Raw genomic sequence first — 24,045 nt, 5'->3', positions numbered from 1 at the left:
CGCGCGCGTCGCGAGGTTCAGCGCGACGACCACCACCTCCCTCGCGACGCACGGCGCGCCGTCGATCTCGCACGACGCGCGCAGCGCGTACCATCCCCGCGACAGCAGGTCGAGGTTCTGAAGGTTGTGCGCGTACGCGCAGATCTCGAGGGTCGTTCGCAGCGGGAGACTCGCGCGCCGCGCTTCGGCGTCGGCGTCGGCGTCGAGGGGGTCGAGGGGGTCGCCCGCCGCGCGCGGGAGCGGCGTCCGCGGCGACGGCGACGACGACATCGCGCGCGTCGACGCGGCGCGGCGCGGCGCGGCGCGGCGCGGCGCGATGCGAGATGCGAGCCTCGTGACATCGTCGGACACGTTTTGAAGGCGGGCCTCGCGAGAGCGTAGTACGTACGCCGATGAACTACTCGCTAACTGCTTCGCTGTGCCGCGACGACTCCAAGCAAGCTGCGGGCTTTTGATTGGCCGGTGAGATATCCTGCAAGCCTCCATCGCCCAGCCGCGCCGCGCTCATACCCGCACCCGCACGCTTCGCACCGTAAGCTCACGCATCAAACATGGCCGCCATGACCGTCTTCACCACGGTGCGCTCCCGCTCGCATCGAACGCGCGCGATCGCATCGCGCCCGCGCGCGGCGACGCGCCCCGCCCTCGCGCGAGCGGCGGGCGCGGGTTTCTTCTCCTCGTCCGCTCGCCAGCGCGGACGACGAAAAAGATTCGCAGACGACGACGGCGCGGCGGCGCGTCGCGCCGCCGTCCCGCGTCCGCGCGCGTCGCGCGCGTCGCCGCGTCCGATCCGCGGGACGCGTCGCGCGCTCGCCCCGCCCGCTCCGCGATCGATCGCCGCCAGACTCGAGCGCGCGACGACTGACGCGCCCGAACCATCCAACTCGAAACAAACAGGCGCTGTCCTCCAAGGTCAGCCCCGGCCTCAAGGCCCGCGTCGCCCCCAAGGCGTCCTCCAAGGCGTCCGGCGCCGTGTGCATGGCGTTCGACAACAAGAAGGCGGCCGCGATCGCGCTCGCCGCGGTGATCGCGACCGCCCCGGTTTTCCCCGCCAAGGCGGACCTCACGTCGGACCTCCTCGCGCGCTCCGAGGCGAACAAGGAGCTCAACGACAAGAAGCGCGCGCTGACGTCCTCCGCGAACTTCGAGCGGTCCCGCACGGTGACGGACGGCGTGTGCGAGTTCCCGAAGAACTTCTTCGGCTGCGAGATCGCGTCCAGCAACGGCGGCGTCGCGTTCCTCTCCGACGACAAGGACATCGAGTGCGAGGGGACGCGCGACGGCAAGGTGTGCGCGTCCAAGGCCCCCGGGTCCTTCCCCCCGGTGTTCGGCCTGTAAACGTCCGCGTCGTTCCATCGTCCAAAGTAGCTGAGGAGGCTAGGCCTACCTACTGACGATGAATTCGTGAGGCGCGAGGTTCGCGAGAAGAAGCGACGGAGAGGTCTTCTCGCGCGGCGCGGCGGACGGAGGTCTCCGGGTGGCGGCGGAGACGAGCGGCGGCGGTCGGGAGTCGGCGGCGTCCGACGTCCTCGATCGACGGGTGCACCTATTGTAGTACGTAAGAGAGGAGCCGATAATCATCTCACGAGTGCGCGCCGGCGGCGAAAAGTTTCCTTCTCGCGAAAATAAATTCCCAACCCAGGATGATCGAAAACTCCACAGAAGCCGCGCCGCGTCTCGTCTCGTTCTCCCGCGCGCTCTCGCTCTTCCCGCCACACGCCGCACGCGCTCGCACCGCGCGCCCACCTCGCCCGCACCTCCATGGGCAAGCTGAAGAACTACGACTGCCACAAGCAGAAGTACTACGTCCCTCAGAACAAGCCGTCGTGGTCCGTCCTCAACCTGAAGCAGGCGGCGAAGAAGATCGACAAGGAGAAGAGCGCTTCGAAGAAGCAGGCGCTGGGTAAGAAGAAGAAGGTGGCGCAGAAGCTCGCGAACCGCAAGGGCGGACGAGGACTACGGAACCCGGCGAACCCGGAGCACAAGAAGATCCTCGCCAAGGTGCGTCGCGTCGACGGCCGCCTCGAACCGCGGCTCGACGCGAGGAAGGAATCGACGACGAGTCAGATGAATCGACTCGAATCGAATCGCCAGCCGCCGCCAGCCGCCCACCGATTTCGCGAACCCCCATCCTCCGCGGACCGATCCCCGCGCGTCCTTTCCTCCTCCGCGTCGATATATCGCCGACGACGCGTTCCTCCTCCTCCCCCCCCCGCGCGCTCGCAGTCGAAGCAACTGAAGAAGAACAAGCGCTCCGGGAGAGTCAGCGGGCGCAACAACTGAGCGTCGACGGGCGCCCCGCGAGATTCGATCCCGTCGCCTCGTTTCGTTAGTCTAGATAGATGCCGCCGCCGAAGAAGCGCCCCGCGGCCGCCGCCGCCGCCGCGGACGACGCCTCGACCGCCGCGAAGACGAAAAAAGCGCGCGAGGACGCGGAGAAGTTCGCCGGGAAGATCGCGGTGCACCTCCGCGACGCGTCCGAGCGCTCCGGGAAGCCGTGGGACGTCGAATCGATCGTCGACGCGACGAAGACGACGGCGGAGAATCTGCCCGAGGGAAAACTCCGAGAGACGCTCCTCGCGGACATCGACGCGTTCGCCGCGATCGTCGCGCGGAAGACGACGAACCCGACACCGGAGGACGAGCCCGGTCGGGGCGAGTACGGCGGCCCGGACGACGACGCGTTTCACGCGTTGAGGAGGAAGAAGCGAACGGATTACGACGACATGACGCTCGCGGAGTTGACCGAGGAGACCGCCGCGCGGGTCGACCGCGCGTCGTTCGACCCGCGCGTGGACGCGCTGACCGTCCCGGGGGTTCCGCGGCTCGAGAAACTGGACGAGAGAGAGCTGCTCGAGGTGGAGGCGATCCGCGCGGACGGGCTGGAGTCGGCGGCGGAGGTGGCGGCGGCGACGACGGCGAGATTCGTCGCCGGCGCGAGGGCGACGCCGCCGGAGCTGCCTGACGCGGCGACGCTCGAGCGTCTCAGCGCCGTCCTCGAGTCGGTCGCGGCGTTGGCGTCGGAGCGCCGACGCGAGGCGATCGAGTTCGAAACCCTGAGGAACCCGAACCCGGGGAAACCGAAGAAGCCGACGAAGCCGAATAAGATGACCAAGGCGGCGAAGCGGGCGGCGGCGTGCGCGAGCAGAGTCGTGATGGCGCGGCACGCGTTTCGTCGCGCGACGCCGAAGGATCGCCGCCCGCGGAGGGATCTGAGCGTGGTCGCGGGGCACGACGCGGCGACGCTGTGCGGCGACGTGAGATGGTTTCTGTTGCGCGAGCTCGCGAAGACGATTCCGGACGACGTCGGCGGCGGCGACGGAGAGGAAGCGACGGACGCGGACGCGGCGGGCGGCGGCGGCGGCGGCGAAAAGAAGAAGAAGCCGTCGAAGAAGAAGGTCGTCGGCGTCTACGGCGTGAACGATCTGTGCTTGTTCGAAGCCGCGCTCGGGTTGGGAGGGTTCGACGAGGCGTTCGAGGCTAAGGTGAGCGCGCGGTCCCTCCGTCCGCGCTTTCTCGACGACGGATCGTTTTCGTGTTTTTTTTCGGTCGAAGGTTTTTTTTTTTTTTTTTTTTTTTCGCGGCGCCCGACCGCAAGCGCTCTTACCCCCGCGTCTTGCGTTTCCATGCGAGAACGCGGTCTTTCCAAAAGCGCGACACGAACGTTGGATTTTATTTAGGACACCTCCGCGAAACACTGCGGAGCCTTCCCTCTACAAACATCGGCTGAAGTGAACAAAAATAAGTCTTCTTCCGTTGTGCCTGGGGGCTACATTCTTCACCCGGAGCGCGGCGCGGCTCGGCCCTCCGCCGTCCGTCCATCTTTCCTCCCTCTCCTCGCTGACGCTCTCCGTCCGTTCATCCATCCATCCCTCGCGCGCTCTCTCTTCATCGCAGGAAGCGTCGTCGACGCACGGCCCGTTCGCCGCGCTCGCGACCTCCGCCGGCGCCGACGAAGCCGCGGGCCCCGCGTTGCTCCCGCCGTTCATCGCGGACCCTCGCCTCGCCGCCGCCGACTACGAGGCGCTGCGACCGGACGCGTCCCTCCGCGACGTCATCATGTCCTACGAGCGCGCGCTGCTCCCTCCGAACGACGACTGGAATATCATGGAAGACGACGAGAATGAAGACGGATACGAGGACGACGACGTCGACGACGACGCGGAGGAGCTCGAACACGTGGACGCCTATGTGGCGTTGTTGAAGGTTATTCGCGCGGCGGCGTTGATCGCGCGCGTCGGCGGCGACGTCCGAAAGGCGGAGGACCTCGCGCGGTTCGCCGGGAGAGCGCCGTGCCCGACGACGCTGTCGATGCAGCTCCCCGCGGGGAAGGTGAACGTGTCGGACGCGCGCGCGTCGAGCGTCGAGCTTTGTGCGGCGAAGGGGGAGGTGAGACTGCTTCCCATACGACCCCGTTCGCGTGGTGCACGCCGTTCCTTAAGGACTTTTCCCGTCGTCACTCTTCACCCGCGCTTCCCTTTCAACGTTTGACCGGTAAGACGTTCGACTGACCGATCGCTTCACCCACGCAGCTGTGGCGGGACGCGTTGGAGGCGTGGGCGGCGACGCGGGAGGTGTTGTCGGACGTGATCGGCGGCGTTCGACTCGGCGGCGACGGCGACGGCGACGGCGACGGCGGGTTCTTCTTCGACGTGGACGGCGCGGCGAAACCCGGGGCGGACCCGGCGACGCTCGCGGCGATGCTCGCGCGGACGGAGCCCGGGAGCAAGCGCGCGGACGGGTCGAAGATGAGCGCGGAGGAGGAGGAGGAGCTCGTCGAGATGCTGCGAAAGAACCGCGCGTTTCTGGGCGGCGAGGACGCCGACGACGGGGTGCTGGATAACCTGTCGGACGAGGACGAGCAGCTCCCGGTGGAGGCGAGGAAGGCGGCCGTGCAAGAGCAGGAGCGGATCCTCGCCGAGGCGGAAGCCGCGGCGGCGGCGGATGCGGCGAAGAAGAAGAAGCGGGAAGAAGAAGAAGCCGAGGCGTGACGACGAATTTTTCGACTTTGGCGCGCCGCGCCGTAATACATACTGTAACCTTAATCGAGCTCACTCGACGTGATTAATGAAACCGATCACGTCGGCACGGCCGCGCCCTCGGGGACGGCCTCCTCCTCCTCCTTCCCCTGCAACTCCTCGTCCACGACCTTATCCTCGATCGGCGGCGGGCTTCGCCCTCGCGCGACGTCCCACCCTTTCCTCCGCTCGCGGTCCACGGGCCCCGTGGAGATGACGCTGTACTCGTTGTTCTGCACCTTAAACTGCGTCGTCGTCAGCATGCGGTTCATCACCGCGGCGACGGACTGCCGCTTCGTGAACCCCTCGAACTGGTCGCCCTCTTCGATCTCGATGTCTTGCATTCGGACGTCGAACGCGTTGTCGACGAGCGTCAACATCGCGTCGCCGTAGGTCACCGACGTCGGCCCGTTGCCTCGCAGATCGCCGACGCGAATGATCGTGTACGTCCACGCGCCCGCCGCCGCCGCCGCGTCCTTCTCTCTCGGGACCGCGGCTCGAACGAGCTCCTCCGCGTCGTGCCACCGGTCGAGCGGCGCGCCCCCGGGCTTCGACTTCTGCCCGATGATCCCCGTCCCGACGCGCGTCGCGCGGTTCATAAACTTGAACGGGTCGACGTCTCTCCTCTCGACGCCGATGTGCGTCATCACCACGAGCCTTTTCAGCCTCGGGCACTTCCCCGCGCGCACGTCCGCGATGAACGTCTCCACGGACTCGAGGAGGTCGGGCGCGTACTCGTTCGCGATGACGACGTGCGTCGCGTCTCGCCTCGCGGCGTCGTACGCGCCGCCGGATGAACCGCCCGCGCCCATGTCGACGCACTCTACGTCTTCCAGCGCGGAGAGACACTCGATCATCGGTCGATCCGGGTACACGAGCTCTTTCGCCATCGCGTCGAGCGGGTTCTTCACGCCCTCGTAGCACGAGCGAGGGAGGCAGACGCGCACCTTGGTGCCCGCGCTTCGCTCGTTCTTCGAGAGCTGGTCCGCGACGCACTGCGCGACGCGCTCTTTGGGTCGTTCCATACAATAAAGCGATGTCGGGGTGGAGTTCAAACGAAGGCGTCAGTTGGAGCTGAAAGGCGTCGAGGTGTGTCGGGATTGAAAGCGAGGGACCCTGGGCGGAGAGAGACGACGGGAAAAGTCCTTAAGGATCGGCGTTCACCACGGCGACGGGGTCGTATGGGGACCAGTGTATAGAACGCGCCTTTGCAACCGAGGACGAGGATCGTGTCCGTCTCGGCGTTCACCGCCGCGCGGACGGCGACGGCGCCGCGCGGCGACGCGACGCGCGCGTTTGGGGAGGCGCGCGCGGAGAGGGCCCTCCGCGCGGAGGAGCCCTTCGCGCGGGATGTGAACGACATCGCCGCGCGGGAAGCGGCGGCGCACGGGGCGACCATCGCGGCGGACGTGGGCGGAGCGTGCGTGGTCACCCTCCGCGCGTATCTCGACTGCCAGTTGGCGCTGGCGTGCCGCGAGCTCGCAATCATCACAACGCCGGCCATTCCGTACAGTACGAAAAAGATCATCGGTCAGTTGAAAGGGAACGCGATCAAATGTTGAAACCGAGGGACGGGTGAAAAACCGGCAGCGGCTCAAAACGGGACTGCCGAGCTGTCGCACGAATCGCCTCGACCGCGCGACGTCGTCACTCCCCCCGCGCGGGCGCCTCGGAGGCGACCTCGACGACCGACGACGACTCGGACCGCCGCGGTGGCATGCTCCCGCGCGCGGCTTCGCGCGCGTGGTCCGCGAGCACGCGGAGCCTGTCCCCGGTGGACGCGATCGCGCGCCGAGGCGCGTTCGGCGGCGTTCGCGAGGGCGGGCGTCTCGTCGTCAGATCCGCGCGGTCCGCGAGGAGGACGCCGATCGCGACGTTCGCCTCCTCCTCCTCCTCCTCCTCCTTCTCCTCCCCGTCGTCGTCCTCGTCCTCCCGACCCGCCGTGGACGTGGACGCGCCCAGGGGCGACCGCGTGACGCTCTGCGTGGAGGGCAACATCAGCGCGGGAAAGAGCACGTTTCTGACGAACATCGTCCGCGGCAGCGCGTCGCTTCGCGCCGCGGGGACGGACGTCCTCCTCGAGCCCGTGGATCAGTGGCAAAACGTGCGCCCCGCGGCGGAGAGCAGGGAACCGCCCGCGGACGGCGAGCCGTTCAACATCCTGGACGCGTTCTACGCGGATCCGCCGAGGTACGCGTACACGTTTCAAAACTACGTCTTCATGACTCGATTTCTTCAAGAGGCGGCGTCGCGAGACCCGCGATCGCACCCGGAGCCGCTGCGAATCATGGAGCGCAGCGTCTTCAGCGATCGCATGATCTTCGTGGAGTCCGTGCACGAGTCCGGGTGGATGTCGGACCTGGAGTTGTCGCTGTTCAACGCGTGGTACGACCCGATGGTGGCGGCGTGTCCGAATCTGAAGCCGGAGGGATTCGTGTACCTGCGGACGTCGCCGGAGACGTGTCATCGACGGCTGAGACGACGCGCGCGCGGGGAGGAGACCGGGGTGTCGCTCGAGTACCTGACCACGCTGCACGAGAAGCACGAGGGGTGGTTCTTGCCGGGAGGGAGGGAGGGGATCGGTGGGGTGCGGAGAGGAGAGGAAGGCGAGGGCGGCGGCGAGGGGTTGGCGGCGGCGCCGGCGTCGATCCGCGACGACGTCGCGTTCGTGGACGACGACCGCGTCGCGGCGCTGAAGACGACGCCGGTGCTCGTGGTGGAGTACGACGACGACCTCGATCTCGACGCGGACGAGGTCGCGAAGGAAGCGTTGCGCGCCAAGGTGGAGTGTTTCGTGGGATACGTCCGCGAACGCGCGGCGCGGCGGCGGCGTTCGAGGCCGTGAAGAGGCGGAACGTGACTTCTTTTTCATTCGTTCGCGCGTTTGTGCATTAGGGTATATGGGTGGGTATGACGGTCGAGACGACGACGTTACGTTACGAGATTGAAATACGACGCACACCTCACGCGCGCTTCTTCGCCGCCGCCGCGCTCCGCCGTTTCATCCGCATCGCCGCGGCTCTGCCGATGGAGTTCATGAACCCGCTCCCGCTCGCCGCCATCCCCATCAGAACCAACACCGCCGCCGGCGCGAGGCTCGGCCCGGCCTTACACCCCCAGTGCGCGATCGCGCCGTCGAGCGCGCTCAGCGGCGAGTTGTTCACGAACTCTTCCCACCCCGCGGTGCCGGTGTTTTTTCGAATCTCGTTCCACGTCGCCGCCCTGGCGCCGCCGTTGACTTCGTCCTCGGCGCAGAACTTGTTGTACCACACCCCGTACACGGCGACGACGAACACGAACATGAACCGAGCGGACTTGAACACGGACATCCACTCCACGGACGCGATGGCGATCTGTAAATACGTCCGCGGCGTCGCGTTGTGGTGCCAGATCGTGAACGCGTGCTTCCCTCGTCTCGCGACGACTCTGAGCCCCGGGTCCGCGTCCGTCGAAACGCCCCCGCCTTTGGCGTTATCGTTATCCTCCCCCCCGCCCGCCCCCGTCGCCCTGACCGCCGCGCCGAAGACGTGCTGGTCGTGCACGACGTGCCAGAACGCGCCGTGCGCGAACGTCAGCGCGTCGCGCGCCTTGGACGACGCCCACGTCGCGATCTTTTCCTCCCCAGCCTCCGCCGTCGACGGCGGCGGCTCCGACGACAACGCGGCGACGATGAGCGCGAGCGTCTCCTCCGTCGCCGCGCCGGCGTCCACGATCTTCACGCCGTTCGCCGCCGCCGCGTTCGCCGCCGCCGCCCTCTTCTCCCTCTCCGCGGCGTCGTTCGCGCCGCCGCCCGACGCCACCGTCGGCGGGGGCGTCTCCGCGCGCGTCGGCGGAGGCAGCGACGCGTACAGTAACACGCGCAGCGGCGGCTTCGTCTCCGCTCGCAGGTACACGAGCGAACCTTTCGCGTACCGCAGGTTGGCGTTGAAGTCGTCCACGCCCACGACGCAGTGCAGCTCCGATCGCGGGCCGTCGTTCTTGACGCGCGCGAGCGTTCCCGCGGCGATCGCGTCGAGGTCGCCCTTCCGCCACTTTTTCTCTCGCGTCGGGTGCTTCACGACGGCGGGCGCGTGCTCCGCGAGCGCGGCGAGGAAGCACGCCTTGAGGACGAGCCGACGGCGCGCGTCCGCGTCCGTGCGCACGACGCGGATGAGGTTCTCGTACTCCGAGGAGGACATCGCGCGGGACGTCCGTCGCGGCGACCTCGGGGCGCGATCTGACGCTTGGGCGCGGATTTCGCGCCTTTCATCACGCAGTTGTGCCCACCCAGCCGGGCGATAGACGAGTGCCATATGATACTGTGTATTCGCGCACATACTAATTGCTCATACAAAGTGCGTAGTACGTAAAACTGGGTGTGTTCCGAGTGCACCGCGAGTTTGAGTCGTCCTCGCGCGACTCCGGAATCGTGGCCATAACGCGTGGTCGTGGTCGCTAGGCCAGCCCGCATCGACGCAGAAAGCTCGTTCACGAGCGCGACAGGCGCGCACGAGCGTCGAAGCGACGAAGGCGTCGTCGCGTTCGCGTCGCGCGGGTGCGTCGCCCGCCCCTCGCGCACCGCCGAAAAATCCCGCGCGGTGGGCTTCCGACCCCGCGGCGGTGGATTCCCGCCCGGGAACGCGCCGCCGCGGTCGCTTCCGCGGTCGCTTCCGCCGCGGTTCCGCGTCCTTCGCGCGCGTCGGGTCCTCCACGCGCGCGTCGCGCTCGAACCGCGCTCGTCCGCGATCGCGGTCGCGCCGTCGCGCCGTTCCCGTCGCGCCCTTTTCGACGCCGGGCATTATTTTTTCCCACCGCTCCCTCCAGCGCGGTTCGAACGCTCTCCGAGCTAGGGATCTGACGCGCGACCGCCTCTCCGCGCCGCGATCTGACGCGCCCGACCGCCCCGATCACATTTCCCCCGCGCCCGCAGTCAACACCGACGACCGCGCGACGCGAACGCGTCCTCGCGCGTGGCCCCAATCTCCCCGCGACTCGAACCATCGCCATCATCCATCGCGGAGGTGAGACTGCTTTCCATACGACCCCGTTCGCGTGGTGCACGCCGATCCTTAAGGACTTTTCCCGCCGGTTGAATGAAAACGATCGATCGCGGAAGAAGAATCATCGTGTCGATCGACGGAGGCGTCTCAGAGGAGAGAGAGGGGGGGGACCAGAGGTGGTAACAACATGTTAAACGGACAGAACACGTACGCGCAGCAGCAACAGCAGCAGCAGCAGCAGCAGCAGGGCGGGTTCCCGCTGAACATGCCCCCCGGCGCGGGCGGCGCGTACGGCGGCGGCGGCGGAGGATTCCGCGCGCAGTCGTCGTCCGGCTCTCCCGCGCGCGGCGGCGGCGGCGGCGGCTTCCCGCCGATGTCCCCCGGCGGCGCCGGCGGCATGGGCATGGGCGTCGGCCCTGGAGGGCCGTTCGGCGGCGGCGGCGGCGGCGGGTTAAACCTCGGCGGCGCGTCCCCCGCGCGGGGATCGCTGGATCGCGCGTCGAGCGGCGGCGCGCTGCTCGGCGGCGGCGGCGGCGGAGGTGAGACTGCTTTCCATACGACCCCGTTCGCGTGGTGCACGCCGATCCTTAAGGACTTTTCCCGTCGTCACTCTTCACCCGCGCTTCCCTTTCAACGTTTGACCGGTAAGACGTTCGACTGACCGATCGCTTCACCCACGCAGGCGGCGGCGGCGGCGGCGTCAACCCGAACGGCCTCGCGCGGTCGCAGAGCGGCGGGCTCGGCGGCGGTAATGGCGGCGGGATGGTGAACGGTCCCGGCGGCGGCATGGGCGCGCGCGGGGGCGTCTTCGGCGGCGGCGGCCCCGGGGCGGTGCCGCGGCCGTCCGGCGCGATGGGCGGCGGCGGCGGCGGCGGCCCGGACCTGCTCGCGATGATCAACAAGCAGCCCGGCGGCGGATCCATGGGCGGGTCCATGGGGAACGCGTTCGGCGGCGGCGGCGGGCTCGGCCTGGGCGGGATGGGGATGGGGATGATGGGCGGATCAGGGATGCGCGAGGATCAGACGCCGTTCGACATGTCCGAGTTTCCGAGCCTCGGGGGGCCGCCGCCCGGCGGCGGCGGCGGCGGGCGCGGCATGAACGCGTTCGCGAACGGCCCGGGCGGGTTCGGCGGCGGCGGGATGGGGAACGGAGGGTACCAGCCCGGCGGCGGGATCTTCGGAGGGATGGACGGCATGGGCAGCGCGGACGGGTACGGCGTCATGGCGCTGCAGCAGAAGCCGCATCCTGAGTTTACGATGCAAAACGAGGATTTCCCCGCGTTGCCCGGCGCGCCCGGCGGCGGCGGCGGCGGCGGGAAGCCTCAGGGCGCCGACGATAAGGTCATGGGCGCGTTTCCGCCCATGGGTCGGGGCGGCCACGGCGGCGTGTTCCAGCCCGGCGGCGGGCTCGTGAAGGGCCTCGACCTCGGCGGCGGCGGCGGCGGCGGCGGCTACGGCGTCGACGACGGCGGGCCGTTCGGCGGCGGCGGCGGCGGCGGCGGCGGCGGGATGAACCTCGGCGGGAACGCCTACCCGTCCTTACCCGGCGGCGGCGGCTCCGGCGGGTCGTCGTACGACTCGCTGTCGTTCGGGACGTCGCGCGCGGACGGCGGCGGCGGCGGCGGCGACGGCGGCAAAGGCGGCGCCCCCCCCAAGCCCGCCGGGTCGCCCGATCGCTTCGGCCTCCTCGGGTTGCTCTCCGTGATCCGAATGTCCGACCCGGACCTCACGACGCTCGCGCTCGGGACGGACCTCACGACGCTCGGGCTCAACCTCAACTCCCCGGAGCCGCTGCACAAGACGTTCGGGTCGCCGTGGGCGGACACGCCGCCGCGTCCGGAGCTCGAGCTGTTGCTCCCCGCGTGTTACGGCGTCCACGTCCAACGCGTGCACCAGGGCGTGTTTCAAAAGTTTCAGCAGGAGACGCTCTTCTACGTCTTCTACAGCATGCCCGGGGACGAGGCGCAGCTGTACGCCGCGGACGAGCTCATCGCGCGCGGGTGGGGATATCACAAGGAGCTCAAGGCGTGGCTCATGCGCGTCGCGAACACCGAGCCGGTGATGAAGACGGACAGAGGCGAGCGGGGATCGTTTTGGATTTTCGACGCGTCGAGTTGGGAGCGCGTGCGGAAGGATAACTTTAACCTGCAGTACGACCAGCTCGAGGTGCGGCCGCAGGTGCCGAGGGGCGGCGCGGTCGGTGGTGGGAAGGACGGACCCGGGAAGGAGAGCGGCGGCGGCGGCGGCGGCGGCGGCGCGTTGCTGAACCAGGGCAAGTGATCGGTCGCTCGGTCGGTCGTTCGTTCGGATTCGATTCGATCATTCGTTCGATCGCCGCGGCGCCCGCCGTCTCCGGGGACGCGAGGGCGCGCGTCGCGACGAGAGCGACGACATAAAACTTTGAAAATCTTTGAATAAAAATGGAAAATATGAAAACGTCCGTCGCGCGCGCGTTTCGTCCGCCCGCTCGCTCGAGCGCGAAGTCTTTCGTCCGGCGCGGTCTCGTCGTCGCTCGGAGGCGCCGTCTACGTCTCGTCGTCCGTCAGCACTTTCTGTTGGTGCCTCGAACTAAGACGCCCCCCCTCCCCAGAGCTCATCCGCGCGGCAGCGCTCGCACGGCGGGCGGGTTCGCGCGCGGGAGTCCGCCGCCGCGTCCGCGCGCGGCGCGCCGCCTCGAAGACGCGATGACGCGCGACGGTAAGGTCAAGGAAGGACCCGGCGGACGCGCGTCGGATCGAACCGCGACAGGTCGAACTCGAAAGGTCGATGAGATCGACGTCGACGTCGACGCGACCGCGAGGGACGGCGTCGACCTCCTCGACCTCCTCCCGCGCGCGCTGATCGACGACGTCGTCTCGCGACTCGACGGCGTCGCCGTCGCTCGCCTCGGGATGACCTGCCGCCGCATGCGCGCGGCGACGCGGTCGCACGCGACGTGGCGACGCCTCGCGGAGGCGCAGGAGTCCGCGCCTTCGCTGACGCGTCTCGACCTCGTGACGCGAGACTTCACGTTCCGCCACCTCTACGCGTGGCGGCGGCACGTGCTGCGATACGCGACGGCGGCGCGCGGGGGCGTGAACCGCATCGCGGTCGCGGACGCGTCGCGAATCCTCACGTGCGACCCGGTGCTCGGCGGCGGGAGAGCGTACGTCGCGCACGAGAGCGACGCGGGGCATCCCTCGGCGAGGGTGTTGCCGGTGCGTTCTCCTCACACTGGTCCCCATACGACCCCGTTGGCGTGGTGAACGCCGATCCTTAAGGACTTTGCCCGGCGCGTCTCTCCGCCCATCCCTCGCTTTCAATCCCCGCCATCGACGCCTTTCAACTCCATCTGACGCCTTTCAACCCCACCCCGACATCGCTTCGTATGGAACGACCCAGCATCTGACGTGCTGGGCGCCCGACGGCGAGCTCCTCGCGGGGGTGCAGGAGCACCCGGACGGGTGCGTCGTCGTCGTGTCCGCGCCGCCGGTGACGCTCCGGGTCAGGAATTTGAGAGGGGGGCACGGCGGCGCGGAGGAGGAGGACGACGGCGGCGGCGCGGGGGAAGGTTTTATACCCTGGTTTAGGCCGCGTCTCTCCGGCGGCGGCACGGGGAGGCAGCGCGGGGGCGAGTGCGCGTTCGGCCCGACCGGGGACGAGGACAGCACCGCAGGGCAGGGGAACGGCGCGGTCGCGGGCGGCGGCGGCGGCGGCGGCGGCGCGGACGACGACGAAGGAGGCGTCGCGGCGAAAGCGGCGAAAGCGACGACGACGACGACGACGAGGCGCGCGGTTCCCGCCGCGCCGCCGCCGCTGCCGGTCAAGAACGAGCTCACGCTCGCGACCAAAAAGCCACTCTTCGCCGCGTTCGCGCCGTGCGGGACGCGCCTGGCGATCATGCACGTCACGCCCGACGGCGAGCGCGTCGCGCTGCACTCGTTGGACCTCTCCGTCGCGCTCGCGAGTCTGTACGGGAAACACCCCGGCGCGGGCGCCGCCGCCGGCGCCGCGAGCGGCGGCGACGCGCGAGAGGCGATCGCGCTGATGACGGCCGCGCGCGAGCTCTCGTTCGCGTTCGCGCCGGACAGCGGCGACGTGTTGACGTTCGAGGACGGCTTTCGCGTCGCGCGGACGTCCAGGAAGCCGCGGGAGCCGCTGGTATCGATGACGGAGGATGCGTTCGACGACGACGACGACGGCGGCGGCGGCGGCGCGGCTTCGGGCGCGAACGGAGGCGGCGGCGGACGACCGCAGTTCGTAGAAAGTTCCGGCGTGCGCGACGACGACGACGACGACGACGACGACGACGACGACGACGACGCGCCCACGTCCGGGGAGGTGTCTTCCGCGGTGAAGTCGCTGTGGTGGCGCCGCGGCGTCGAGCTCGCGAGCGATTCGTTGGAAGTGATCGGCGCGGCGATGAGCTCCGCGATGCGAACCGTCGGTGGAATAGGAATCGCCGCGATGGCGGCGACGACGAGGGGCGGCGCGGGCGGCGCGATGCCGCCGGCGAAGCGACGGAAGAAGACCGTCGCGCCGGTGAATCGAGGGAACCGAAGCGCCAACGCGAAGCGCGCGCGGCTGGCGAAGACTTTTTCGACGCCGCCGCCGACGACGACGACGCGGCCGACGGCGAAGAGGACGCACGCGCGCGCGATCCCACCGTGTCGCAAGGTGCCCGCGAGCGTCGACGCCGCGTTCGCGCGCGAGACGGTGCACGAGACGATCGTGGACGGGCTGGCGCACATCGTGCAGTGGGTGCCACCGGCGCGCGACGGCCCGGCGGCGCGCGACGGCGGCGCGTGGTTTTTCGGCGACGGCGACGAGGACGAAGTCCTTAAGGAACGGCGTTCACCACGCGAACGCGGTCGTATGGGAACCAGTCACGACGCGGACGAAACCGAAACCGAAACCGAAACCGAAACCGAAGACGCGCGCGGGTGGTGGCTCGTCCCGGTGTCGTTCCCCGACCGCGTCCCCTTCGCCGCGCACCTCGCGCTGATCCCCGCGCCGAACACCGCCGCGAGCGGCGCTGCGCTCTTGAACGACGCGAGCGCGCTCGACGCGCGCGTCGTCGCGGAGCTGACGCCTCCGACGGTGTATCATCAATACCGCGCCGCGGTGAAGTTCATCACGAGCTGCGCGCCCGGCGCGAGGATCGTGTGCTGGGCGGACGAGGACGCGCTGTGGGCGAAGCAGCCGCGCGGGGCGGACAGGCTCGCGGGTGAGGCGACGGCGTTGAAGGTGCTCGACCTTCGGACGTGTCGGTTCGGGGAATTCGAATTCCTCGAAGGCGCCGCGTCGGCGGCGCCGCTCTTGCGCCACGTGCAAGCGATGCAGTGGTCGAAGTCCGGGGAGCGGCTCTTGTTTTTGTTGTCCGTGCACTCCGCGGACGACGCGGGCGCGCCCTCGCGGGCGACGCATCAGTGGTGCGTCTGGGATCCGCCCCGGAAGGGACTCGACGCGGCGGCTCGTCGACGCGACCGCGACGCGCCGGTTTCCGATCGCATGGACTACTACGGGAGCATCACGCGCGGGTCTTTCCACACCCCGTCCGCGACGTTTCTCGACGGGTGCCTTCCCGCGTTCGAGCAGTTCGCGGCCACGCACTCGCTGTGGAGCCCGGGGGAGGACGCGATGTGTTTCCCGGCGAGGCGGTTGCGACGCTCGAACGACGACGACGACGACGACGACGACGACGACGAGACGAGCGAGGTGATTTACGTGCAAAAGTTTCCGCGCGGCCGCAGGAAGAACCATCTCAGTCAAGACTTCTTCGAGGACGGGTACTTGCCGTTCACGGATATCACCATGGCGATCCCGGTCGAGGTGGCCGAGGGGAGCTTTTGCGCGTGGTCGCCGTGTTGACGCGTAGCTAGAACATTTTAAAACGCCTTAGGCTCGCCCGCGTCTGTCGCGCGCGCCTTCGCGGCGGCGGAGTATCGAACGCGCCGAATGTCTTCTTCGTATCGTTTCCACTGGATCGGATCGGCGCGGAGCATCTCATCCAGCTCAGCGCGCACGCGTTCGAGGCGCTCGTTCGTGAACGCGCCGTCATCGTGCTCGGAGATCAACATTATAGCATGACGCGTCTTCCGAGCCTCCTTCCCCAAGTCCGGCGGGTACCCCTTCTTGATCGCGTCGAGGTGCCGCTCCACGCCCGCGATCACCGCGTCCCACCCCCCGTCGACGAGCGCCAGCGCCTTCGAGAGCTCGAGTTTCCACCCGGCGGCGGAGAGCACCAAAACGATCGCTTGCGCGTTGAAATCCCGAGCCAGGCGCGGTACCTGACGCGCCAGCTGATCCCACCCGTCGTCGTCGATCGTCATCGCGAAGGCGTCGAGCTTCTTCGCGGCGTCGACCGTCAGAGCGAGTTCCTGACTTTTCATCGCCGGTGCCGTTCTCCGGGCCGCCGCCGCGAGCGATCTCCAGCCGGCGGCGCTCACCAACTCGGGCGCTTCGGGCACGCGGCGCATCTCCGCGTACGCGTTGACGACGTTCGACACCTCCTGCGCATTCATCGCACCCGAGGTACGCTCGACCGCCGACGCGAAACGCAACCATCCCGCCGACGAAACCTTTTCCGCTGCCGCCGCCATCTTCCCGAGCGCGTTGAGCGTGTTCGCGATCTCCTGGGAGTTCATCTCCGGCGCCAGCCTCTCAGCCGCTCCGATCAAGCGCGACCATCCCGTCCCCGAAGAGACCACCTCGGCGGCGGCGGCGATCTTCCCGAGCGCGTTCAGCACGTTCGCGATGCCCTGGCTGTTCATCTCCGGCGCCAGTGCTTCCGCGGCTCCGATCAAGCGCGACCATCCCGCTCCCGATGAAACCTCTCGTTCAGCGGCGTCGATCTTCCCGAGCGCGTTGAGCACGTTCGCGATGTTCTGGCTGTTTATCTCCGGCGCGAGGCGCGACGCCGCCTCAGAGAGGTGTCTCCAACGCTCCGGAGACATGGCCCCCACCGCCGCGGGGAGCTTCGTTAGGCCGTTGTAGACATTTGCGACCTCTTGCGCCTTGAGCTCACCCGCGTTCTTCTCCACCGCCAGCATCAGCTCCCCCGCCGTCTCCGCGTCGACGTCGCCGGCGCCTTTGTCCGCGCACAAAACGCCGAGGCCGTGGATTACGTTCGCGACCGCTTGCGCACGAAACGCGCGACACCGCCGCCGCACGAGCTCGAGCAGACGCGCGTACCTCGGGTCCCCGCTCAGGTTATCACGCGAATTCGCGACCTTCCAGAGCTTGTTCACCGCGGTCGCGACGTTCACTTCGTTGAAATCGCCTCCTCGCTCGGCGACGATCGCGAGCAGCTTCGCCGCGCTACGGGACGCGACGAGCTCCCCGTTCAGTTTGCGAGCCTCCGCGAACTTTTCAGGACTGAGCCCGCCGCGACCCCCGCGAGCACCGCCACCCCCGCGCCTTCCGCGACCGCCGCGGCCATCTCCACGACCGGATCCGCGACCGCGTGCCGCCGCGACGACCCATCCGCGATGAAGCCGCGCCGCGAGAGGGAAACGGCACGACGACGACGACGACGACGACGACAGCGACAGCGACGGCAACGCCTGCAACGTCGTGGTCGTCGCGACGCCGCGGCCGCGCGCGCGCACGGCGCACGACGCGGGGTCGCGTTCGCGGCGGCGTCGCGACGGCGCGAAGACCGCCGCGCGAAGCGCGAGTGCGACGCGCATCGCCATCGCGCGAGGCGGCCGTGCGCCGGTGCGCGGCGAAGCGAAGTGACGGGAAGAGAGAGCAGAGGCCGTCTCTCGGAGAATCAAAGACGTTTTCGTCGGATCGCACAATCGACGCGCGCGCGTCCACGCGCCAGCGAAGTCCCGCGCCGCGTCTCGCCGCGCGATGTGGGACGGCGACGATCGCGCCCGCGGCCGCGCGCCGCCGCCGTCGCGCGAGTGCGAGTGGGCCGCGACGGAGGCGTGGCTGCTGGGGGGGTCGGAACGAAACGCCGGTTCGAGATCTCACCATCGCGCGTTCCAAGAGCCCCCACGGACGAACGCCAACGCCGCGGGAGGGGACGGCGTCGCGAGGAACGAAAACGCGCCGCCGCGTCCACCCGGAGGGTTAACGGACGAGCAGCGCGCGCGCATCGCGGCGAAGCGCGAGGAAGCGCTGCGACGACGAGGTAAGGCGGTCCCCAGATCTGCGCCATCGCAATCGCGCCCGCGAACCGTCGTCTTCACCCGTCTCATCACGCCGCCTCGTCCTCTCGTGACCTTACCCACGGCGGCCGCGGCGGCGAACGCGAACGCGACCGCGCCGCCGCGCGCCGACGCCGCGCCCTTCGCGCGTCCCGCGGCGACCGCCGCGGAGACGTCGCGCGCGCGCCAAGCGCTGACGCAGACGCAGACGCGACTCCCGCCACCGCCGCCGCCGTCTCCGCCGCGACAGCTGTGCGTCCCGCCGCCGCGGCCGCCGCCGCGACAGCTGCGCGTCCCGCCGCCGCGGCCACCCGCGACGGCGTCGCCGCGCGACCGCCCTCCTTCCCCGCCGTCGCCGGCCATGCGCGACGTCGACGTGTTCCCGGCGCCGGCGCCGGTCTTATTCTCCCCGCCGCAGTCGTCACCGACGCGGAACCGACGGTTCGCCACTGCGCTCGCAGCCGCGTTCGACGACGGCAGAGGCGCGCCCTCTGCGTCCTCCTCCAAGACGCGCCCGTCGTGGCTTCTTCGCCCGCGCGACGCCGCCGGGAACCCGCGCCCCGCGACGCCGACGTCCCCCGAGCTCCGCGACGCGCTTCGACTCGCGAGGGCGCACGACCCGGCGACGTTGACCGTCTCCGACCGCGAGCTGAGCGCGCTTCCGAACTTCACGCGGCAATTTTGGGAGACTAAGGTGCGTTCTACACACTGGTCCCCATACGACCGCGTTCGCGTGGTGAACGCCGATCCTTAAGGACTTTTCCCGTCGTCTCTCTCCGCCCAGGGTCCCTCGCTTTCAATCCCCGCCCGCGACGCCTTTCAACTCCAGCTGACGCCTTTCAACTCCACCCCGACGTTCGCTCGTATGGAACGACCCTAAGCGCGCGCTCATGGACGTCGTCGTAATGTGCCGCCACGGCACGTTCTACAACATGTTCGACGTCGACTCCGACGTCGGGATCGACGTGGGGTTAAACATCAGCGGTAAAGCGTGCGCGTTCATGCAAAAAGTCGGGTGTCATCACGAAGTCTTCGACGCGTGGGCGAGGAAGGTGCTTGCGAGGGGGTGGGCCGTCGCGCGCGTCGAGGAGACGGACGAGAAGGACGCCGACCGCGGCGGGATCATCCGGCGGGAAGTCACGGAGATTCTCACCCCCGCGCTGGATCGCGGGCTGCTGCGGGACGACGCCGCGTCGTACCTGCTCGCGCTCGCGGAGGCGCCGTGGCCGCCGGAAGACGACGAGGACGGCGACGGCGACGTTCAGATCGGCGTCACGATGATCGACGCCGCCGTCGGAGAGATCATCCTCGGGTCGTTCGTCGACGGGCCGTCGCGCGACGTCCTCGCCGCGCTCCTCGCGCGCGTGGAACCGCGCGAGGTGATCGTCTCCGTGACGCGGCGGCGCGGGAAGGCGAGCGACGCGACGCTCGCCGCGCTGACGAAGCACGGCCGCGAGCGAAGAGACGCGTGCGCGTTTCGACGCGTCGAACGCGGCGACGGCGCGCCGCCGGAATTTACGCGGGAGGACACGCTCGCCGCGGTGGCGCACTTCGGCGGGATCGAGCGCGGCGACGGCGGCGAGGGCGACGGCGGCGAGCTCCGACTCCCGCGCGCGCTGAGGGACGCGTCGCCGGTCGCGATGGAGTCGCTCGCGTACGCGGTGCGACACTGCGCGTGGGCCGGGTGCGCGCCCGCGGTGTTGTGTCAGGTGCGTTCACAAAAGTTCTCACCCATCGTTCGGTTTCAACATTTGATCGCGTCCCCTTTCAACTGACCGGTGAACTTTTTTTGTATGGAACGACCCTCAGGGTACGTTCCGGAGGCTCGTGATCGGCGACGGCGAGGCGCCGCCGCCGCCCTCGGAGACTACAGGTACTGGCGACGACGCGTACGACGACTACGCCTCGGATCCTCCTTCCGCGGCGGCCGCGCTCGCGGCGATGGGGATGCGCGCGACGTACGACCCGGACGACGCCGCGAACGTTCGAGTGGACGCGGCGACGGCGGCGTCTTTGCATCTCGTCCGCGGCGACGGCGGCGGCGGCGGCGGCGGCGGCGGCGACGACGCGTCGGTCGGGTCGCTCCTCGCGTTCCTCGACGACACGGTGACGCGCCCCGGGCGGCGGCGGCTCAGGGAGTGGATCCTCGCGCCGCTGAGCGACGCGCAGGAGATCGCTCGGCGGTTGGACGCGCTGGACGCGTTGTGCTGTCATCATCATCGCGGCGGTGGCGCGGGGGGCTCGGCGACGATTCTCGAAGGCGTTCGACGCGCGCTGCGGGCGATCCCGTGCGACGCGCAGAGGGGCACCGCGCGCGCGGTCGCGCTCGACGACGCGTGCGCGCGCGCATCCGAGGCTGCGCTCGCGCACGGCGCGGCGCCGCCGAGCGACGTCGCGGCCGTCGTCGCGGGCGCGGGCGCGGCGGCGGCGGCGGCGGCGGCGGCGGGTCGACGCGGCGGGCGCGCGCGTCTCTTCGAGGAGACGCAGGATTCCGAGGAGGACGGCGATCGCGTGGGCGAGGCCGCGGTCGCGTTCTGGTCCCCGCGCGGAAGGGATCTGCGCGCGTTCGTGGGGACCGTCGACGCGATCGTCGCCACGGCGGAGGCGCTCGCCGAGTTACCGGCGCCGGGCGGCGGCGGCGGCGGCGGCGGCGGCGGCGGGATACTCGGATCGTTCCGCGAGCTCGGCCGCGCGGTGCTTCGTCCGGCGAAAGACCTCCGAGCGCGCGTCGAGCTCGCGTCCGAGCTCGTCGCGCGCGTCTGCGGAAGGAACGGCGGCGGCGGCGGCGACGACGACGACGACGACGACGCGCGCGCGGCCGCGAAGCCGACGCCGTCGAAGCGCACGAAAAAATCAAAGAAGACCGCGGCGCTTCGCGATGCCCCGTGCTCGTGGCTCTTCGAAGAAGGCGGCCCACTCGCGACGTTCGAGGTGTTACCATCCCCCGGGACGTGCGAGACGTTCGACGACGCGATGGCGTACCTCGTCGACGCGTCTGCGCGCGGAAATTTCGACGACGACGACGACGACGTCGTCGAGGACGCGGCGGCGGCGGCGGCGGCGGCGGCGACGCGGGAAATTTCCTCCGTCGTGCACGAGTTCGCGACCGGGCGGCACCTGTGGCGCGCGGTCGTCAGCGCGGGCGCGGACTTTGACGCGCTTCAGAGTTTCGCGTCGAGGACGGGGCCGGGCGCGGTGACCGGGCCGTTCTGCCGTCCGACGTTCTTGGAAGACGATGACGACGGCGGCGGCGGCGGCGGCGGCGGGAACCGGCTGGAGCTGCGCGACAGCTGGCACCCGCTCGTCCCCGTCGGCGACTCTCGCGCGACGATCGCCGCCGATGACGCCGACGACGCCACGGCGCCCTTCGTGCGCAACGACGTCGTCCTCGGCGGCGGCGACGCCCCCGCGTGCATGCTCCTCACCGGCCCCAACATGGGCGGAAAGTCGACGTTGTTGCGCCAAGTCGCCGTCGCCGTGATCATGGCGCAGTGCGGTTGCTACGTCCCCGCCGCGTCCGCCTCGCTCCACGTCGTCGACGCCGTCGCGTGTCGCATCGGCGCGGGCGACGGCATCGCGAGCGGCGTAAGCACGTTCCTCGCGGAGATGTCTGAGACGTCCGCGGCGTTGCGGCGGGCGACGAAGGCGCGTTCTATCTTACACTGGTCCCCATACGACCGCGTCGGCGTGGTGAACGCCGTTCCTTAAGGACTTTTCCAGGCGCATCTCTCCGCCCACCCCTCGTTTTCAATCCCGACACACCTCGACGCCTTTCAACTCCGCTTCTGACGCCTTTCAACGCCACCCCGACGTTCGCTCGTACGGAACGACCCTAAGCGATCGTTGCTGATCGTCGACGAGCTCGGGCGCGGGACGTCCACGACGGACGGCTACGCGATCGCGTTCGCGGTGCTGACGTCGATCGCGCGTCAGACGAGGTGTCGGTGTCTCTTCGCGACGCATTTTCATCAGCTCGCGGAGGACGTCGGGGACGACCGCGGCGTCGTCGCCGCGCACATGGCGGCGGCGACGACGGCGCGAGAGGGAAACGGAAACGGAAACGGCGGCGGCGGCGGCGGCGGCGGTTGCTTTTCGGACATCACGTTCGAGTACAAGCTCACGCCCGGGCCGGCGCCGCTGGGGTCGTGCGCGCTGAACGTCGCGCGTCTCGCAGGGTTCCCGGAGAAGGTCTTGAAGAACGCCGCGGAGGTCGCGAGCTCGTCGCGGACGTTCATCCCTCGGCCGAAGCGGCCGCGGCCGGCGGCGGCGGCGGAAGCGCCCGGTCCCCTGTCCCCCGAGGCGTGGCAGTGCTTCAAGGAGGTGGTCACCGACCCGGCGGTGCGCGGGGTCCCGGGCGCGGTCGCCGACGACGCGTGGGCGAGGAAGTTTTACGCGCTGTGGAAGCGGTGCCGCGCGCTGAAGCTCTGAAGACGACGACGACGAGACGTTGGTGGCAGAAAAACGAAAAACGAAACGACGCAACGTGCGCGCGATGACGAATACGGTAACCTAAGGCTGCGCGCGCGACGACGTGATAACGAGCTAAACTAATCTACGACATCGCACGATGTGATATCTCACGCGTGCATCCAGCCGTTCATCCACGCGTCGTCCTCCTCCTCGTGCACGACGGCGGCGGCGCGCGCCGCGCCTTCTTCGACGACGTCGTCGTCGGACGCCGCGTCCTCCGGTCCCATTTCGAACCCTCTCACCGCGCGCACCTCTCTGTTGTGCTCGAACCACCTCGCGTCCGGGAGCTCCCCGTGCAGGTGCGTCTCGAGCTCGACGCCGCGTCGAAGCCGCCGCACGTTCGGCCGTATCGACACCGCGACGCGGGGAGGGTCGTCGGCGTCGGCGTCGGCGTCGGCTTCCGTCGAACCCGGCTTCTTCATCCCTAAGCGCACGCGGCACGCCGGGACGTCGTTGTCGTCCCCGACGAGCTCCACGCCGACCGTGTCCGGCGTGTGCAGCACCGCCTCCCTGCCGTTCGCGAGCACGGACGTCCCGGATATCTCCGCGAGCCCGCCGCGCTCGATCAAGAACCCGTTCCCGGCATTATTCGTGACCTCGCCGTCGCGAACGCGTAGCGTCGCGTGATCCGTTACTTTCGCGCCGGCGCCGCGAGAGCCCCTCACGTCGCACCTCGACATCCTCGGCGACGTCCCGTGGCCCAACACCAAGATCCCGCCTCGCAGCGCGCATCGTTCGAACCGCGGGCGGCCGTTCACGACGATCACCGCGTACGCTTGAAGGCCGTTCTTGACCCTGAGCGTCAGATTCGACGCGAACGCGTTCTCGCCCGTGTCGGTGACTACCCACTCCAGATTTCCGATGCGAACCCTCCCCGCCTCTCGCATTCTCGGCTTGTCGTCCCCGAACGCGTTCCCGTCCTCCGCGGTCCCCAGCCCCGCGAACGCGAGCGCGGGCTCCCACCCCGTGCCCTCGACGACGCACTTCGAGCGCTCGCCGAAGCCGATCACCGCGCAGCTCCGCGTGACGCGCACGTTCTCGGCATGGACGCCCTCGCGGACGAGTACGATCGGCCCCGTCGCGATGACTTCCTCGTCGTCGTCGTCGTCCAGCGTGATCTTCTCGCACGACGCGAGTCGCGCGACGTGCGACGCCGCGCACGCGCGCGCGTACGCGACGCCGGTCTGCACCGTCGGCGTCGCCGCGGACGGCACGACCGTCATCGGCACGCCGCCGCGGACGTGCGACTCGAACCACGCGAGCGGCGCGTAGCGTCGAGAGACGCCGCGCCAGCCGCGGCACCACTCGCGCAGGCCGCCGCCGCGGACGCACGCGAGCGCGATCCGCTCTACGATGTCGTCCGGAAGGTCCGGCGTGCGCGCCGCCGCCGCCGCATTGGGCGGCTCCGACGCGGCGCGGCCGCCCATCTCGAGCGCGCGAAGA

General features: G+C 69.5%; 12 protein-coding genes across 12 annotated transcripts; 8 read left to right on the top strand and 4 right to left on the bottom strand.

The window, feature by feature from the left end:
- Positions 1-551: 551 nt before the first annotated feature.
- On the top strand, positions 552-1,674 carry PsaN (photosystem I subunit N, chloroplast precursor; the record flags this gene model as incomplete). The annotated part of the gene is made up of 3 exons (XM_003059356.1): positions 552-578; positions 898-1,601; positions 1,666-1,674. The coding sequence occupies 2 exons, from the start codon at positions 552-554 to the stop codon at positions 1,336-1,338; spliced, it is 468 nt and encodes a 155-aa protein (XP_003059402.1). The 3' UTR covers positions 1,339-1,601; positions 1,666-1,674.
- An 87-nt stretch (positions 1,675-1,761) lies between these two features.
- MICPUCDRAFT_58596 (uncharacterized protein) lies at positions 1,762-2,283 on the top strand (the record flags this gene model as incomplete). Its single annotated transcript, XM_003059355.1, has 1 exon — positions 1,762-2,283. The coding sequence occupies one exon, from the start codon at positions 1,762-1,764 to the stop codon at positions 2,281-2,283; it is 522 nt and encodes a 173-aa protein (XP_003059401.1).
- Positions 2,284-2,342: 59 nt separating this feature from the next.
- On the top strand, positions 2,343-4,991 carry MICPUCDRAFT_40084 (uncharacterized protein; the record flags this gene model as incomplete). Its single annotated transcript, XM_003059354.1, has 3 exons — positions 2,343-3,485; positions 3,898-4,389; positions 4,533-4,991. 3 exons carry the CDS (start codon positions 2,343-2,345, stop codon positions 4,989-4,991), a joined length of 2,094 nt encoding a protein of 697 aa, XP_003059400.1.
- Positions 4,992-5,003: 12 nt separating this feature from the next.
- MICPUCDRAFT_47461 (uncharacterized protein) lies at positions 5,004-6,445 on the bottom strand. The gene is made up of 2 exons (XM_003059052.1): positions 6,225-6,445; positions 5,004-6,027 (listed from the first exon to the last, which is right to left on the bottom strand). Exons 1-2 carry the CDS (start codon positions 6,415-6,417, stop codon positions 5,078-5,080), a joined length of 1,143 nt encoding a protein of 380 aa, XP_003059098.1. The 5' UTR covers positions 6,418-6,445; the 3' UTR covers positions 5,004-5,077.
- A 290-nt stretch (positions 6,446-6,735) lies between these two features.
- Positions 6,736-7,863, top strand: DRNK (deoxynucleoside kinase family protein; the record flags this gene model as incomplete). Its single annotated transcript, XM_003059353.1, has 1 exon — positions 6,736-7,863. One exon carries the CDS (start codon positions 6,736-6,738, stop codon positions 7,861-7,863), a length of 1,128 nt encoding a protein of 375 aa, XP_003059399.1.
- A 118-nt stretch (positions 7,864-7,981) lies between these two features.
- MICPUCDRAFT_58592 (uncharacterized protein) lies at positions 7,982-9,196 on the bottom strand (the record flags this gene model as incomplete). The annotated part of the gene is made up of 1 exon (XM_003059051.1): positions 7,982-9,196. One exon carries the CDS (start codon positions 9,194-9,196, stop codon positions 7,982-7,984), a length of 1,215 nt encoding a protein of 404 aa, XP_003059097.1.
- A 1,563-nt stretch (positions 9,197-10,759) lies between these two features.
- MICPUCDRAFT_69393 (uncharacterized protein) lies at positions 10,760-12,277 on the top strand (the record flags this gene model as incomplete). The annotated part of the gene is made up of 1 exon (XM_003059352.1): positions 10,760-12,277. The coding sequence occupies one exon, from the start codon at positions 10,760-10,762 to the stop codon at positions 12,275-12,277; it is 1,518 nt and encodes a 505-aa protein (XP_003059398.1).
- A 404-nt stretch (positions 12,278-12,681) lies between these two features.
- Positions 12,682-15,847, top strand: MICPUCDRAFT_58590 (uncharacterized protein; the record flags this gene model as incomplete). The annotated part of the gene is made up of 2 exons (XM_003059351.1): positions 12,682-13,194; positions 13,379-15,847. 2 exons carry the CDS (start codon positions 12,682-12,684, stop codon positions 15,845-15,847), a joined length of 2,982 nt encoding a protein of 993 aa, XP_003059397.1.
- Positions 15,848-15,982: 135 nt separating this feature from the next.
- On the bottom strand, positions 15,983-17,673 carry MICPUCDRAFT_58589 (uncharacterized protein; the record flags this gene model as incomplete). Its single annotated transcript, XM_003059050.1, has 2 exons — positions 15,983-15,990; positions 16,068-17,673. The coding sequence occupies 2 exons, from the start codon at positions 17,671-17,673 to the stop codon at positions 15,983-15,985; spliced, it is 1,614 nt and encodes a 537-aa protein (XP_003059096.1).
- Positions 17,674-17,833: 160 nt separating this feature from the next.
- Positions 17,834-21,052, top strand: MICPUCDRAFT_69392 (uncharacterized protein; the record flags this gene model as incomplete). Its single annotated transcript, XM_003059350.1, has 3 exons — positions 17,834-18,826; positions 19,014-19,841; positions 19,942-21,052. Coding segments are annotated over 3 exons (2,932 nt in total), but the record flags the coding sequence as incomplete, so codon positions are not given.
- Positions 21,053-21,546: 494 nt separating this feature from the next.
- On the top strand, positions 21,547-22,560 carry MICPUCDRAFT_18167 (uncharacterized protein; the record flags this gene model as incomplete). Its single annotated transcript, XM_003059349.1, has 2 exons — positions 21,547-21,813; positions 21,970-22,560. The coding sequence occupies 2 exons, from the start codon at positions 21,547-21,549 to the stop codon at positions 22,558-22,560; spliced, it is 858 nt and encodes a 285-aa protein (XP_003059395.1).
- Positions 22,561-22,709: 149 nt separating this feature from the next.
- On the bottom strand, positions 22,710-24,029 carry MICPUCDRAFT_58587 (uncharacterized protein; the record flags this gene model as incomplete). The annotated part of the gene is made up of 1 exon (XM_003059049.1): positions 22,710-24,029. One exon carries the CDS (start codon positions 24,027-24,029, stop codon positions 22,710-22,712), a length of 1,320 nt encoding a protein of 439 aa, XP_003059095.1.
- Positions 24,030-24,045: the final 16 nt, after the last annotated feature.

Source organism: Micromonas pusilla, assembly GCF_000151265.4.
Source record: "Micromonas pusilla CCMP1545 genomic scaffold MICPUCscaffold_6, whole genome shotgun sequence".
Taxonomy (NCBI): Eukaryota; Viridiplantae; Chlorophyta; class Mamiellophyceae; order Mamiellales; family Mamiellaceae; genus Micromonas; species Micromonas pusilla.
This window is presented reverse-complemented; position numbering and strand designations above follow the sequence as displayed.